At 45.8% G+C, this 13,479-nt stretch overlaps 1 protein-coding gene across 1 annotated transcript in view; it reads left to right on the top strand.

The window, feature by feature from the left end:
* The first annotated feature begins 386 nt into the window (after positions 1-386).
* The window catches only part of ST3GAL5 (ST3 beta-galactoside alpha-2,3-sialyltransferase 5), a 51,367-nt gene continuing 38,274 nt past the window's right edge, over positions 387-13,479 (top strand). The window contains exon 1 of the mRNA XM_059942836.1: positions 387-585. Within this exon, the coding sequence (XP_059798819.1) occupies positions 495-585 (91 nt within the window). The 5' untranslated portion in view covers positions 387-494. The remainder of the gene's footprint in view (positions 586-13,479) is intronic.

Below are 13,479 nucleotides of genomic sequence, written 5' to 3' on the forward strand. Positions count from 1 at the left end.
CAAACCAGTATTGCCTGCGGGTCCGTCCTAGAGAATAAAGCACGCGACTACATAAAGCCCCTTCATTCAGCGGCTCCGCATCTACGAGTCCTCTGTGCAGTAAAAGCCTATAACCAGCCTATAAACACCTTTTGTTCCTTCGCCATCTAACCGCACGCAGAGATCCAGAGGGCGGTGGGTGCCCAGGACCCTCGCCCGGGCCAGCACACAGCCAAGCGCGCTTCCAGCTACGGGCGTCTGGCTGGGGGTGCCCAGCTCCCCTAACCCCGCAGGGTGGAGGATTGAGCGTCTGTGGAGCAGGGCAGCCTCTGGGGCCCTCGCGCGCTCTGATTGGTTCTCGTGTCCTCGTGACTCCAGGCCCCGCCCCACGCCCCTCCTCCGCATCTGAGCTGGGGAGCGGACAGTCTGGGACTGAATGGGCGCTAGCGCGGCGCAGGGGGCGGGCCGGGGCGTCGGGCCCAGGACTGGTGGCAGGCTGGCGCCCGCTCCCTAATATGCGGACGAAGGCGGAGGGCGGCGTGGAGCGGCGTCCCCTGCAGCCGCGGACCAAGGCGGCGGTGGCGGCGGCGGCACCTGCCGGTCGAGGTACGTGGCGCAGCCCCCTCCTCTGCGTAGCGGGGCCCGCGGGCCGGGGGCTGCGGCGCAGATCCGTCCCTGCCCCCGCGTGGCTGGGCCCGGCGACTCCGCCCAAGCCCCCGCGGGCAGCGCCCAGGGCACGGTTCCCTCAAACGCGCCTGGCGGGGGCGCGGGTTGGGAGTCGTGGCCTCGCTCGGAGTGGACCGGCGGGAGGCGCCGCGGCCCGCTCAAGTGTGGACGCGGTGGAGGCGGAGGGGTGAACGGCCGGGACGTGGGGTCCAGGCACGGTGTCCCTTTCCCCTCAGTCTTTCACATCGACTTGGGGTTTAATTCATTGCTGGAAGCTTCCGAGCCCGGGAGAGCCGAGTTAACTCATTTCCCCGGGACAGAATTGGGGGACCCTATGACTAGCAGCTCCGGAAACTGACCTTTGCATCCATCGGGAAGGCGTGCGGTGTCTGCAGGTAGAAGTTCGCCAGTGATCTTCCCTGCTCCTTCTCTGCGGCCAGCCCACACGTTTTGGTGACCTTTGGTTTCTCCTGGATTGTAAGCAATGGCTTGACGTGGGCGTGCATTCATATGAGCCTTTAGTGTGTAAGTAATGCAAGATTTTCGGGGAGCATCTTCGAATAGGAAGAGGCGGGGGGTCCTGCCCAACCCCACATCAGGTGGGTGACCTTGGCGGACACTGATCCCCCTGTAGGACTCCATCTCCTGATCTGTACTGGGAGGCTTGACCTGCTGATGGCCAAGGCCCCTTTCAGGCCCCTGGTTCTGTGGTTCTGACTGCAAAATGTGTTCACCGATGAAGAGGGTCCTGCAGAATCATTAGCTGACTTGAAAGACAAATTTATGTCCTCATGTCTTAATTCATGTTTGTGACATTGCTTCATTAGGTATTGTTCATTTAAAAGGGAAAATGGTTTTACCTGCTACCCTTCATCTGGTACCCTCGGTTTGCCTGCTCATTAGGCCACGCACCGTGCTGGGTGTTGGGATTACAAAGAGAAAGGAGACGCATCTCCTGCCCTCTGGTGTTAAGCGGAGCCCTCCTCTTGGTAATCCTCTTCCACAGAAGAGTGCGCTATCCTGAACCTGGAAGAGGAGTCGTGTCTGTTGAGTGAAGGGGCACAAACTCAAAACTGTCAGGATGGGTTGTGGTTTCACTCACATAATCCTGAAAGCTTGATGGTTTAGAAGAATGTCTTAAATTTCTAGTCGTAGAGCCAGGGGATCACCTAAATTGCAGTCAGTGCTGGGACAAGGAGAGACTGAAGAGAACTGGCAGAGCCCTGTGACTGGAATGTCGTTAGCTTTTTCATGTGTCTGTCCGTTGTCTGAGTGCCGCTGTTTCTGTAAGATGAAATGAACCTTGGTTATGATTAGTAGCTGTATCTTCCTCTAGGCGAGAAAAGAAAAGGGTGAGGTGGGAAGGCATGAAGGTGTTTGTAGAAGACGGAGAGGGCCAACAGGCAGAAATTCTAAAAATGCACATTTATGACTACCTATTTTGAAAATGCTTATAATTTTGGCACAGACTGCCACATTGTTTCATATTACCACAATAGATTAGTATTGAATTTTTTTAATTTAATTTTTATTGGAGTATAGTTGATGTACAATGTTGTATTAATTTCTGCTGTACGGCAAAGTGTGTCAGTTATACATGTACATATATCCACTCTTTTTTAGATTCTTTTCCCATATAGGTCATTACAGAGTACTGAGTAGAGTTCGCTGTGCTATACAGTAGGTCCCTATTAGTTATCTGTTGTATATACGGTAGCGTGTATATGTCAATCCCAGTCTCCCAGTTTATCCCTCTCCCATCCCCCTTAGTAACCGTAAGTTTCTTTTCTACATCTGTGACTCTATTTCTGTTTTGTAAATAAGTTCATTTGTACCATTTTTTTAGATTCCACATATAAGTGATATTATATATTTGTCTTTCTCTGTCTGACTTACTTCACTTAGTATGACAATCTCTAGGTCTATCCACGTTGCTGCAAATGGCATTATTTCGTTCTTTTTTATGGCTGAGTAATAGTATTGAATTTTAAGACTACACTCAAGGCAGGATAAGAACAAACCCTTTGTTCTTTGATATGCCTCCTTCAGTCCTCCCCTGCTTCCCTGCTGGTCTGTTTGGCAGGAGTTTATCTAGCAGGTTGGCTCTTAGGAGGTGAATGGGACAGTAAAAAAGGTTCTGGGTCCTCTGTGGGAGTCATCCAGGTGCTGAGGGCAGAAGGGGGAGTCTTGGAAGAGGGTCAAGCCTCACTTTCCACACCTTGCTAGTTCCTGAGAAGGGATTTAATCGATTGAATCTGAATTGCCTGTGGAGACACTCCCAGAGAGCATGCTCTGTGTTTTTGGTCTAGCTGGGAAGCCTTGGCAGAATTAAAGCAACTGGGAGTATACACACATTAATGATGGTACGAACTCCCTAACTGCTGAGGAAGGAGAAGCAAGGGCTGGATCAGTATGAAGGATATAAGTTAGCAAAGGCATCCAGAAGTGGGTGAATCACTGGCCTAGTGTGGGAGGGATCCATGACTGTGGTTGGTGACACGCAGGCTGTCCGGGGAGAGAGACCCAGCTTGAGCACATGTGCAGGGGGGCAGTGAGGAAGATGTATAGGGGAGCAGGAGAAAAACGAGGTTAGAGGGGTACAAGGACACTACCAGGCTTTTCTTACCTGGACAGCTTTTTCTTTGTTTTTCTAAGTATAGCATACATACTAGAAAAGTAGGCATAAGTATACTACTGTTCAACAGATTTTCCAAACTCAGCAAGACATTTTTGTTCCCCTTTAGAGTGTGGAAAAATATCCAGGATTAAGTTATTGGATGGTTCATCAACTCCTTATACCCATGAATTCTTCCCCTTTTCAAGTTTTAAATATCTGGAATTAATAGTTCAGAATCAAGTGGTATGATTTGATTAATTTAAACAGGGAGGGCTTCCCTGGTGGCGCAGTGGTTGAGAGTCTGCCTGCTAATGCAGGGGACACGGGTTCGAGCCCTGGTCTGGGAAGATCCCACATGCCGCGGAGCATCTGGGCCTGTGAGCCACAACGACTGAGCCTGCGCGTCTGGAGCCTGTGCTCCGCAACAAGAGAGGCCACGATAGTGAGAGGCCCGCGCACCGCGATGAAGAGTGGCCCCCACTCGCCACAACTAGAGAAAGCCCTCGCACAGAAACGAAGACCCAACACAGCCAAAAAGAAAGAAAGAAAGAAAGAAAGAAAGAAGCTTTCATTAAAAAAAAAAAAAAAAAGGGAAAAATTGATACAAATAACAAATTTGTTTTGATGGAATAGTAGGTTGTGTTTTGAACATGAAGTCTGCCTTTTTTTTTAAAATTAATTAATTAATTAATATTTATTTTTGGCTGTGTTGGGTCTTCGTTTCTGTGCGGGGGCTTTCTCCAGTTGCGGCGAGCGGGGGCCACTCTTCATTGCGATGCGCGGGCCTCTCACTGTCGCGGCCTCTCCCGTTGCGGAGCACAGGCTCCAGACGCGCAGGCTCAGTAGTTGTGGCTCACGGGCTCAGTTGCTCCGCGGCATGTGGGGTCTTCCCAGACCAGGGCTCGAACCCGTGTCCCCTGCATTGGCAGGCAGATTCTTAACCACTGCGCCACCAGGGAAGCCCTCTGAAGTCTGCCTGTAAGACTAGGTGTCATTTTCATAATTAAAGGCTTATATGTATTGAGTTCATCAACTCCTTTCTGCTTTTCACAAACGTCTTGTTCTCATTTCCAATCTAGACTTCAGCAGCAAGAGAGGAGGACAGAGTTGTGGTACTTTTACAGGGCTACCAGTACTCTCCTCTCTTTGCTTGTCATTTTCTGCAGTCAAGTCCTTAAGTCACCCAGGATTTGGTAGCTGGTTTTCTTGCTTATTCTTCCTCTGGACCAGCTCTGTCCAATGGGTATATAACCCAAGCCATGTATATAATTAAAATTTTTCTAGTAGCTACATTTAAAAAATTAAAAGGAAACCGGTGGATCAAAGTTTCAGTTTCCCAGGAAGATAAAAAAACCTTCTAACTCTTATGCACCTAATAACACAGCTTCAAACTGTATAAAGTAAAAAGTGACAGAATGACAGAAAAAGTTGACAAACCTGCCGTAATAGTGAGAGATTTTAGCATATCTCTTTCAGTAATTGATAGAACAAGCTTACTAAAAACCAATAAGGGATTTTTTTTTTTCCAATAAGGGATTGATTCAACAAGCAACACAATTAATAAGCTTGATCAAACTGGTTAAATAGAAAACATAGTTCCAGCAAGTGAAGATTAATTATACTTTTACAAAAATGGAACATATACCAGGTCATAAAGTAAGTCCTAACATATTTAAAATAATCAGTATCATATTGACCAAGTTCTCTGAACACAGTGAAACTAAATTATATATCAATTTAAGAATATAATTTTAAAAATTAAAAAATTTGAATTTGAAAGTATTTAGATTTGAATGATAAAGAAGTAATAACAATGAAAATATATATATCAAAACTTGTAGAATGAATTGTACACGTAAGGCTTGTAGGATGCAACTAAATCAGTATTTAACGGGAAATACACAGTCTTAATTACTCATATTAGCAAGAAAATAGTCAAAAACTAATGAGCTAGTCAGCTAAATTAGGAAGAAGTTAGGAACACAGCAATTAAAATAAACCCAAGGAATTAGAAGGAAGGAATTAAAAAAAAACCAAACAGGTGAATTAATTTTAATAATATATTTTAGTTAACCCAACATGTATAATATATTATGAAATCAATATAAAAATTGTTATTGAGCAATTTTACATTCTTCTGGTCAAACTAAGTCTTCAAAGCCTTGTGTGTATCTTATACTTTTATTAGAGCACATCTCAATTTGGTCTGGCCATGTTTGAATTACTCAGCAGCCACATGTGACTATGGTGTCTTTGCCTCCTGTAAATGTTGAGATTTGTGGTGATAAACAGGACAGTCAGAGCTAACAGTGGTGGGGTTCAGTTATCTGCCAAGTGAATCGAGGGTCATGGGAATCTAAGAGCGTTTTGTGGTTGGCAGAGGGTGGCTCTTCTTGAAAATCTTATACACCACCCCCTCCCAACAAACCCACGTGCTACAAAACATAGGACAGAAATAAAGATAAATGCTCTACTGACTCACTTTGTCCTTACCTGTTTTAGACATGTTACATACATGTGTGTGTGTGTGTGTGTATGTGTGTGTGTGTATATATATATATATATATATATATATATATATATATATATATATATATATATATTCTTTTAATTTTCACAAAAGCCATATGAGTTTGGTACCATTATTATCCCCATTTTACGGATGAGGATATTGAGGCTCAGGGAGGTTAAGAAACTAAGAAATTCTAGGGGACAGAGCTGGGATCCAGACTCCGGCAATCTGGCCTGGAGGGGGTAGACGAGGCAAATGCATCCCTGTCTTTGCAGCGCATAGGGCATTCCTACCCCACCCCTCAGAAGGTCTCCTGAGAGGATGATCTGAGGTGGCTGAGGCAGCTCTGTTCCCTGGTCCAGGTTCCTGCGTTTCCAGGCACAGCATTGTCACTCTGCTGGGTCTCCGTGACAGCCTCCTCACTGGTCCTGCCTCACAAAAGGACTTCCCCATCTCCAGTCCTGCCTCAAGAGAGGTCTCTCCAAACTCCAGTTCCAGTTCAAATCCACACCCCAACCCCCAGTTGCTTCTTTTATCTTAGGATAAAATTCCAACACACCATGGCATGACCGGCTTCCTTTCCCAGCCTCTGGGTACGTTGTTCCCTCTGGGGCTAGACCTTCAGAAACTTCCCTCAGTGCCTACTGTCCTTGCTCAGGCGGCACCTGTCTCCCCACCCCCAGCAAGTCCTACCCATTCTTTCCTGGGGTGGGGGTGAGCCTTTTCTAAGCCCCCTCCCAAACACACACATACACACGTCCTCCAAATGTAAAATACCTCCTAACCCTGCCCTCATGTCCAATGCAGAGTGAGTTAAAAAGAAAAATGAGGAAAATAATTACATTGGTGTTAGATCTACTTGTCTGATTTTAAAAATGAGATGAGAGCTTTTAGAAGAAGAGGCTGTGTCTGTGTTGCTTCTTGCTCTACCCCCAGGCACATACTCCCTGCCTGATTAAAAACGGGGTTACGTGAATGACAGTACGCCTGTTGGGAGCCTGCCCAAGTGCTGGTTTCCCAAATTTTTGGGAGCAGAGAGTAAAAGGGACATGTGATTGGGGCGTAAAAGGCAACTGTATGTTTTAGCCGTGCCTGTTACAGACCTAAATACATGTTGTCAGTTTTAGGAACTCAGACATGCTTAACTTATTCTGGGCTTAAAGCGACCCACACAGAACTTTCCTTTGCCTCCTACGGTTGCTCCCTCTCCTTCAAGTCCCTCAACTGCCGGGGCCTGTCAGCCTCCAGGTTGTTCCCACTCGCTGTCCCTCCAGTTCCTTTTCTGGGGTCATTACCACTCTCTGCTAATGGATTTGGGGTTTTACATGACTAGTATGGTTCTTCTGTTCCTGTAGGACAAATAGTGTTATTGAATTCAGCCAGCCCTCCATATCAACCAACTGCGGATCAAAGATATTCAAAACGGAAACTTTCTTGAAAGTTCCGAAAAACAAAACTTGAGTTTGCCGCATGCTGGCAACTACATACATAGCATTTACATTGTGTTATTATAAGTAATCTAGAGATGATTTAAAGTATACGGGGGCTTCCCTGGTGGCGCAGTGGTTGAGAATCTGCCTGCCAATGCAGGGGACACGGGTTCGAGCCCTGGTCTGGGAAGATCCCACGTGCCGCGGAGCAACTGGGCCCGTGAGCCACAAGTACTGAGCCTGCGCGTCTGGAGCCTGTGCTCCGCAACAAGAGAGGCCGCGATAGTGAGAGGCCCGCGCACCGCGATGAAGAGTGGCCCCCGCTTGCCGCAACTAGAGAAAGCCCTCGCACAGAAACGAAGACCCAACACAGCCATAAGTAAATAAATAAATAATTTTAAAAAACCAAAAAACTGCAAAGTTAAAAAAAAAAAAAAAGTATACAGGGGAATGTGCATAGGTTCTATGCAAATACTGCACCGTTTAATATAAGGGACTTGAGCATCCATGGATATGGTATCCAAGGGGGGGTCCTGGAACCAATTCCCTGCAGATACTGAGGGGCCATTGTACCAGATCAGTGCGTAAACTGCCTGTCAAATCCTCCACCTTCCCAATGGGGAACATTGACCAGCCAGCTGCTCCCTGAGGAATATTGCTAAGGTCCTGTTTGGTGATGTCTCTTCATAATCCCAAACCTTAAGAACCCATACCCTTCCCCTTTCTTTTTGGGGTGGGATCTTGGTTATTTTAGAATTTGCACACTCACTTTTCCATCATCTCATACCTGGTGTTTCCCTTTATACTCCTGTTTGGGGGAAGGTCCCCATGTTGGAGCTTGTTTACATTGGGTCCCAGAGTTGCTTTTGTTAACTGTTCATTCTACTGACTTTCACTTTCTCCTATTAAGTATTATTTATTCAGCCTGACTACTTGTATTTCCTTTAGATTAAGAGGGAAATCTCCCATTAAAAAGGTAGCTTCTAGATTTTGCTTTATTTATGGCAGTCATGAGGTTGCCACAGACGTGCTCTGCTGTAGCATATTCTGCATGTCTAATTTGCTGTCACGTGGAGGCCCACCGCCAGAGAGCTGTTACGTAAGGTGTTTTGTTAGAGCTTGGAGGGGCCCAAGGAGGACAGGCAGTTCTCTGGGCCGTTTCCTCAGTTTATCCCAGTGTCCTGTCTTATTCCCTCTGGCCTCCTCCTCTTTGATGGGTGCCCACACCTCGGCCGTGAAATCATCTCAGTGGATGGTGGAATGGTGGCAGCTGGTGTAGCCTTCTTGCATACTTTGCTTTTTTTTTTTCTTTTTTTTCTCCCATTAGCAGCCTGAATTCGTTATGCAGGCCAGATCTCGGCTGGCTGGGTGCGACAAGAACAGCCCCTGCCAGCTCAGTCACCAAGTTCCGTGGCCTCTTCTTCCTCCACAGCTCTTGTCGGCCCCCATCTCGCCGTCCCTGCTCTGGCTCAGCTGCCCCATCACCCCTGGCTGCGGTGGTCGCAGCAGCCCCTTGACCACTCTGTCCCGTGGCCTCCTACATCCCTGTGTGAGCTCTCCGCCCCCCTGCTTAAGAACCACTTAAGGCCGCCTCCTCCTCTGGGGCCAGTTGGAAGGGCCTGGTTCCTTCTTTGTCACATCTTCTGCCACTTCCCCCCAGGTCCCCTGTGACCTGGCCTGAGCAGCCCTCTCTGGGCATCTTGACATGCCCTTCCTTCCATCCGGAATGCTTGCTCTCTCTTCTTTCTGTCTCTGAGGTCTTGCCTATCCCTCAAGGATCCATTTACACATCATCTCCTCAGGGAGGCCTCCTTGATTTTGTCTGATGGAACTAGTGGTCCCTTGCCCGGGGCGCTCCAGGTTCCTCTGTTATTTGGCATTTTGAGTATTTAACTATTTTTTGCTTTCCCTGGCTGGGTTTTTCCTTTCAAGAGAAAGGCTGTGTCTTAGTTTTCTTTATATTCCCAGTGTTTGGTGTATGCTTATTAAATGTCTGTTTAAAGGATTATTAGGTGAACAAAACAAATTATACAACAGTACAGACCAGCCCTCCCCAGCTGGGGCTCTACAAGAGAATTAAGCCCTAATGCGCTAAGGTCACTATTGTATACTATGAATTAACTTCTCTCCTGTGCTTCTGGAGTGATTCTAGTTATGTACCGTCCTTGGGAGAATTAAGAAAATAGACACTCAGGGACTTCCCTGGCGGTCTAGTGGTTAAGACTTCACCTTCCAGGGCAATGGGTGCCGGTTTGATCCCTGGTCAGGGAGCTAAGATCCCACATGCCTCGCAGCTGAAAAACCAAAACATAAAACAGAAGTAATATTGTAACAAATTCAATGAAGACTTTAAAAATGGTCCATGTCAAAAAAAAAAAAATCTTAAAAGAAAATAGACACTCAGATCCTTTTCTGTAGGGCTTAATCTCCAGTGGACCCAGCCTGAAGAAGGCTAGTATAGGTAATATGATCCCAAACCTGATAAAATATACATATGCAAAGAGGAAAGGCAGATGGAATATAGACCAGAATGTTAGCAGTGGATATCACTGCACTGTAGTGTAACAACCGGTGTGTGATTTCAAAATGTTCTTTCTGAAGTTTCTAACTTTGTGATAACAGAGTTGTTGTTTTTTTTTTTAATGTTTCTTGAATAATCCAAATAGGAGGTCCTAAACCTGACTGTGCTTTAATGTAAGGCAATGGAGAGTTGGAGTTTTGTTTTTAAATATAGCTTCCTGTGCCATGCCATAGCAGACCAGAAATCACCGAGCTGACCCCTCAGCATTGCCCCTGGAGAACCAGGCCTCCACGTGAAGATGGCTAGGTGTCAGCCCTCTGAACCTGGGTGTTGCCACTGAACACTTGTAAATGAACGGCTGTGTCCAGCAGGCATGACTCAACGTAAGAGAAAATAGCATAGTCATGGGCACTCATGGAATACTCTCAAAAGCAAATCTGGAGGTGTTTTTTTCTTAATAGCGAAGAGTGAACATACCTTGTGGTTATTTGAATTAAGTCTGATAGAGGAGTCTCAATGCTAATTCTTGCTCATCAGCTACTGCTTCAACCAGCCCTGGATGTTTTGCCTGAAGTTTGACCTTGCTTGACCTCACACAGAATTTTATCCTTATCCTGGGTGCTGAAACCAGTAGATTGGATGAGGAACAGGGTAATTACTTAGCCTCTAAGTATCTCCCATCAAGTTACTTATTAATTAACAAAGGAAAAAGGGTAACTTGACAGTAGTTAAACTTGCCTTACACAACTTTGACCAATTGATTTAACATCACGAGTAATGGGACAAAGCAACATCAGGTGCCTCCTGAGAAAATGCACCGAGACAGACCAGCACCACTTCTGTGATATTCCTGCCCAAAATGCCTAACTTGAATCATGAAGAAACGGACAAATCTCCACTGAGGGACATTCTACAAAACAATTAGCCTGTACTTTTCAAAAAATGCCAAGGTCATGAAAGATAAAGGAACTGTTTCAGATTAGGGGAGGCTAAAAAGATATGACAGCTGAATGCCACATGTGATCCTGTTTTTGCTCCGAGGCCATTATTGAGACTGCTAAAGAAATTTGTCTGAGGTCTTTAAATTAGAGAACAGTATGAAAGCCACAGTAATTTCCTGATTTTTATCATAATGCTGCAGTTGTGTCTGGGAATGTCCTTGTTTTTAGGAAATACTAAAATATTTAGGGATGAATGTCATTGTGTCCTCGACTTACTTTCAAGTGGTTAAAAAAGTAGTATGCGCGTCATATAATAGAATCACCAAGCAAATGTGGTAGAATGGTAATAAGTGGGTAGTCTGGGTGAGGGGAATTCTTTGTAGTTTTCTTGTAATCTCTCTGTAAGTTTGAGATTATGTCCAGAAATAAAGTTTAAAAGCCCAGAAGCCTCCAGGTCATGGTGCTGCGGCCAGTGTAGCGTCAGAGGCCAGCGCTCTCAGTGGCTGCGCTTTGCAGGGTTGCAACTGAATCATTTCCAGCAACACCGAGCTCTCTTCAGAATTGGTTTTGTGGAAAACAGGATAGAGACCACTCAGTGTGGTTTCACCTGACAGGAAGTTTCTTTCTCCAACTTCCTGTTGATGTCGCCACCACTGTTGTCCCAGAAGGCATCACTCCTGCTGGTCATCCCCGGGTATCTGGTCAACCAGCTCCAAGGCACACATTTGCCTGGTTGAGACTAGACCTCCAGCTGTCCTACGAAAGAGGCTTCCCAGGCAGAGTGTAACATCATTATCACCCAACCTGCTTCTTACATGTTAGCAGACATCCTCAGAGAGGTGACTTGGCCACCATGAAACAGGCAACAGCCAAACAGTTACTTATGTTCTCCCTCTTTTCTTGACAAAACAAAACAGATCCAGTCGCTCTTTTATTTTAATTGGATTTTTCCTCAGCTTTATTGAGATATAATTGACAAATAACATTGTATAAATTTAAGTTGTACAGCATGTTGACTTGATACACTTGTATGTTGCAAAATGATTACCACCATAGCCTTGGCTAAAACATCCATTACTGCACATAATTATCTTTTTTTTTTTTTTTGCAATGAGAACATTTAAGATCTATTCTCTTAGCAACTTTCAAGTATGCGATACAGTATTATTAACTATAATCACCATGCTGTGCATTAGATCCCCAGAACTTACTCTTATAACTGGGGACTGACACCTCCCCATTTCTCCCACCCCCCCCGGCCCCTGGTAACTACCACTCTACTCTTTGTTTCTATGAGTTAGGCTTTTATAGATTCCACATATAAGTGATGTTGCAGTTGCTCTTTTATTTCCTTGGTGGTGGGTGGGACAATCATTTATCTCCCTTCCTCACCCTTCCTCACCATACACACACAGTGGTTCTTGTTTGAAAAAGGATTCCTGTCCCTGTTCTCTGTATGCCGGGTGTGCCCTGGACACTGTACAAACAACCAATGATTGTGATATCTGGACGCATGGAAGGATCTGGTCTTCACGTCTGCCTCCTGTTAGGATCTTGCTGAGTTTGGGTTAGCTTTTCTGTGGGCATCTGGGTGCAGGCTGCTGACCAGTGCATTCATTTATTCATTGGTTCATTCGTTCAAGTATTTAAGTGCCTTTTACATGCTAGGCACTGTTTTCGGTTCTGAGGTTACAGCAGTGAACAACATGGACAGTCTAGGAATCTTACGTTTTAGTGGGGAGAGCAGACAGTAGGCAAATATGTACGAGTCGCAATGAGCGTATGAGGTAAAGTAAAGCAGGAAAGTGAATCACAGGGCTTAGGGTGAGAATGCAGTGCTACAGAGGGTGATCAAGGAGGCGACTTTTGAATAGAAACCAGGATAAAGACGGTGCGAGAGGGAGCCTTCTGGAAGAGGGGCAGAGGGAACCACCAGTGAAGACCCCGAAGTGGAAGTGGGGATGGCCTCCCCACCCCTTGAGGAACAGCAGGAGGCCTGCTAGGCTGAAGCAGAGAGAAGAGGAGAGTGAGGAGAGTGCGGGGAGTGGGAGAGAGCTCCAGATTTGACACTGCAACAGTCGATGTCAATATCTTTTGTCACTTCAGTAAAACCTTGGAGAAATACCATCTGCAGTTGCCGGGCATGTTCTCATTTTGGAAAATGTCTACATACTGTGAGGGCTCAGTTAGTTGCCTTTAACAATTTTAAACATATAAAAAGCAGGCGATTGAATGATAGTCATCATGTATTCTCCGCATTGGAGCTATACCAGTTGATTAGAAGTAGATTAAAAAGCATCCCTCAGAATCATCTTGCAGTTGCTTGCATCTTGGTAGGTGGTCAAAATTGTAGAGTGTAGACTACACATTCGCAGAGCAACACTTTTATGTGCTTTCTCGGAAGACAGGTCCTCATAATTTTGTGCAGTTTGCAGGAGGATCTGAAAATCTTTAGGCTAAAATCTGTTGTAAATCACAGCTGTGAGAAGCTTGCTGGAGAGCAAGGTTTCCTAAAGGGCCATACCCACATAACTTGGGGGAACTTGCTTAAAATGCACATTTGCTGTCCTCACCTGGTCCTGCCAGGTGGGAAATTCTGGGGATGAGGTCTGGGAACCTGCATACGTTACAGCAGCAAGTGGTTCTTGTGCATGGTCAGGTTGGAGAACCGCAGGCCGAGACGCATGGAGGCATTGATCAATTAAATTGAACAAATATTAGAAGCTTTGGGGAGATGATTGAGCGTGATCTCAGCCATCAGTGCTCTCACCAGCACTTTTGTTGTGGTTTTGACATCATGGGTGAAATCTCAC

The sequence above is a fragment of the Balaenoptera ricei genome, chromosome 13 (assembly GCF_028023285.1).
Source record: "Balaenoptera ricei isolate mBalRic1 chromosome 13, mBalRic1.hap2, whole genome shotgun sequence".
Classification (NCBI taxonomy): Eukaryota; Metazoa; Chordata; class Mammalia; order Artiodactyla; family Balaenopteridae; genus Balaenoptera; species Balaenoptera ricei.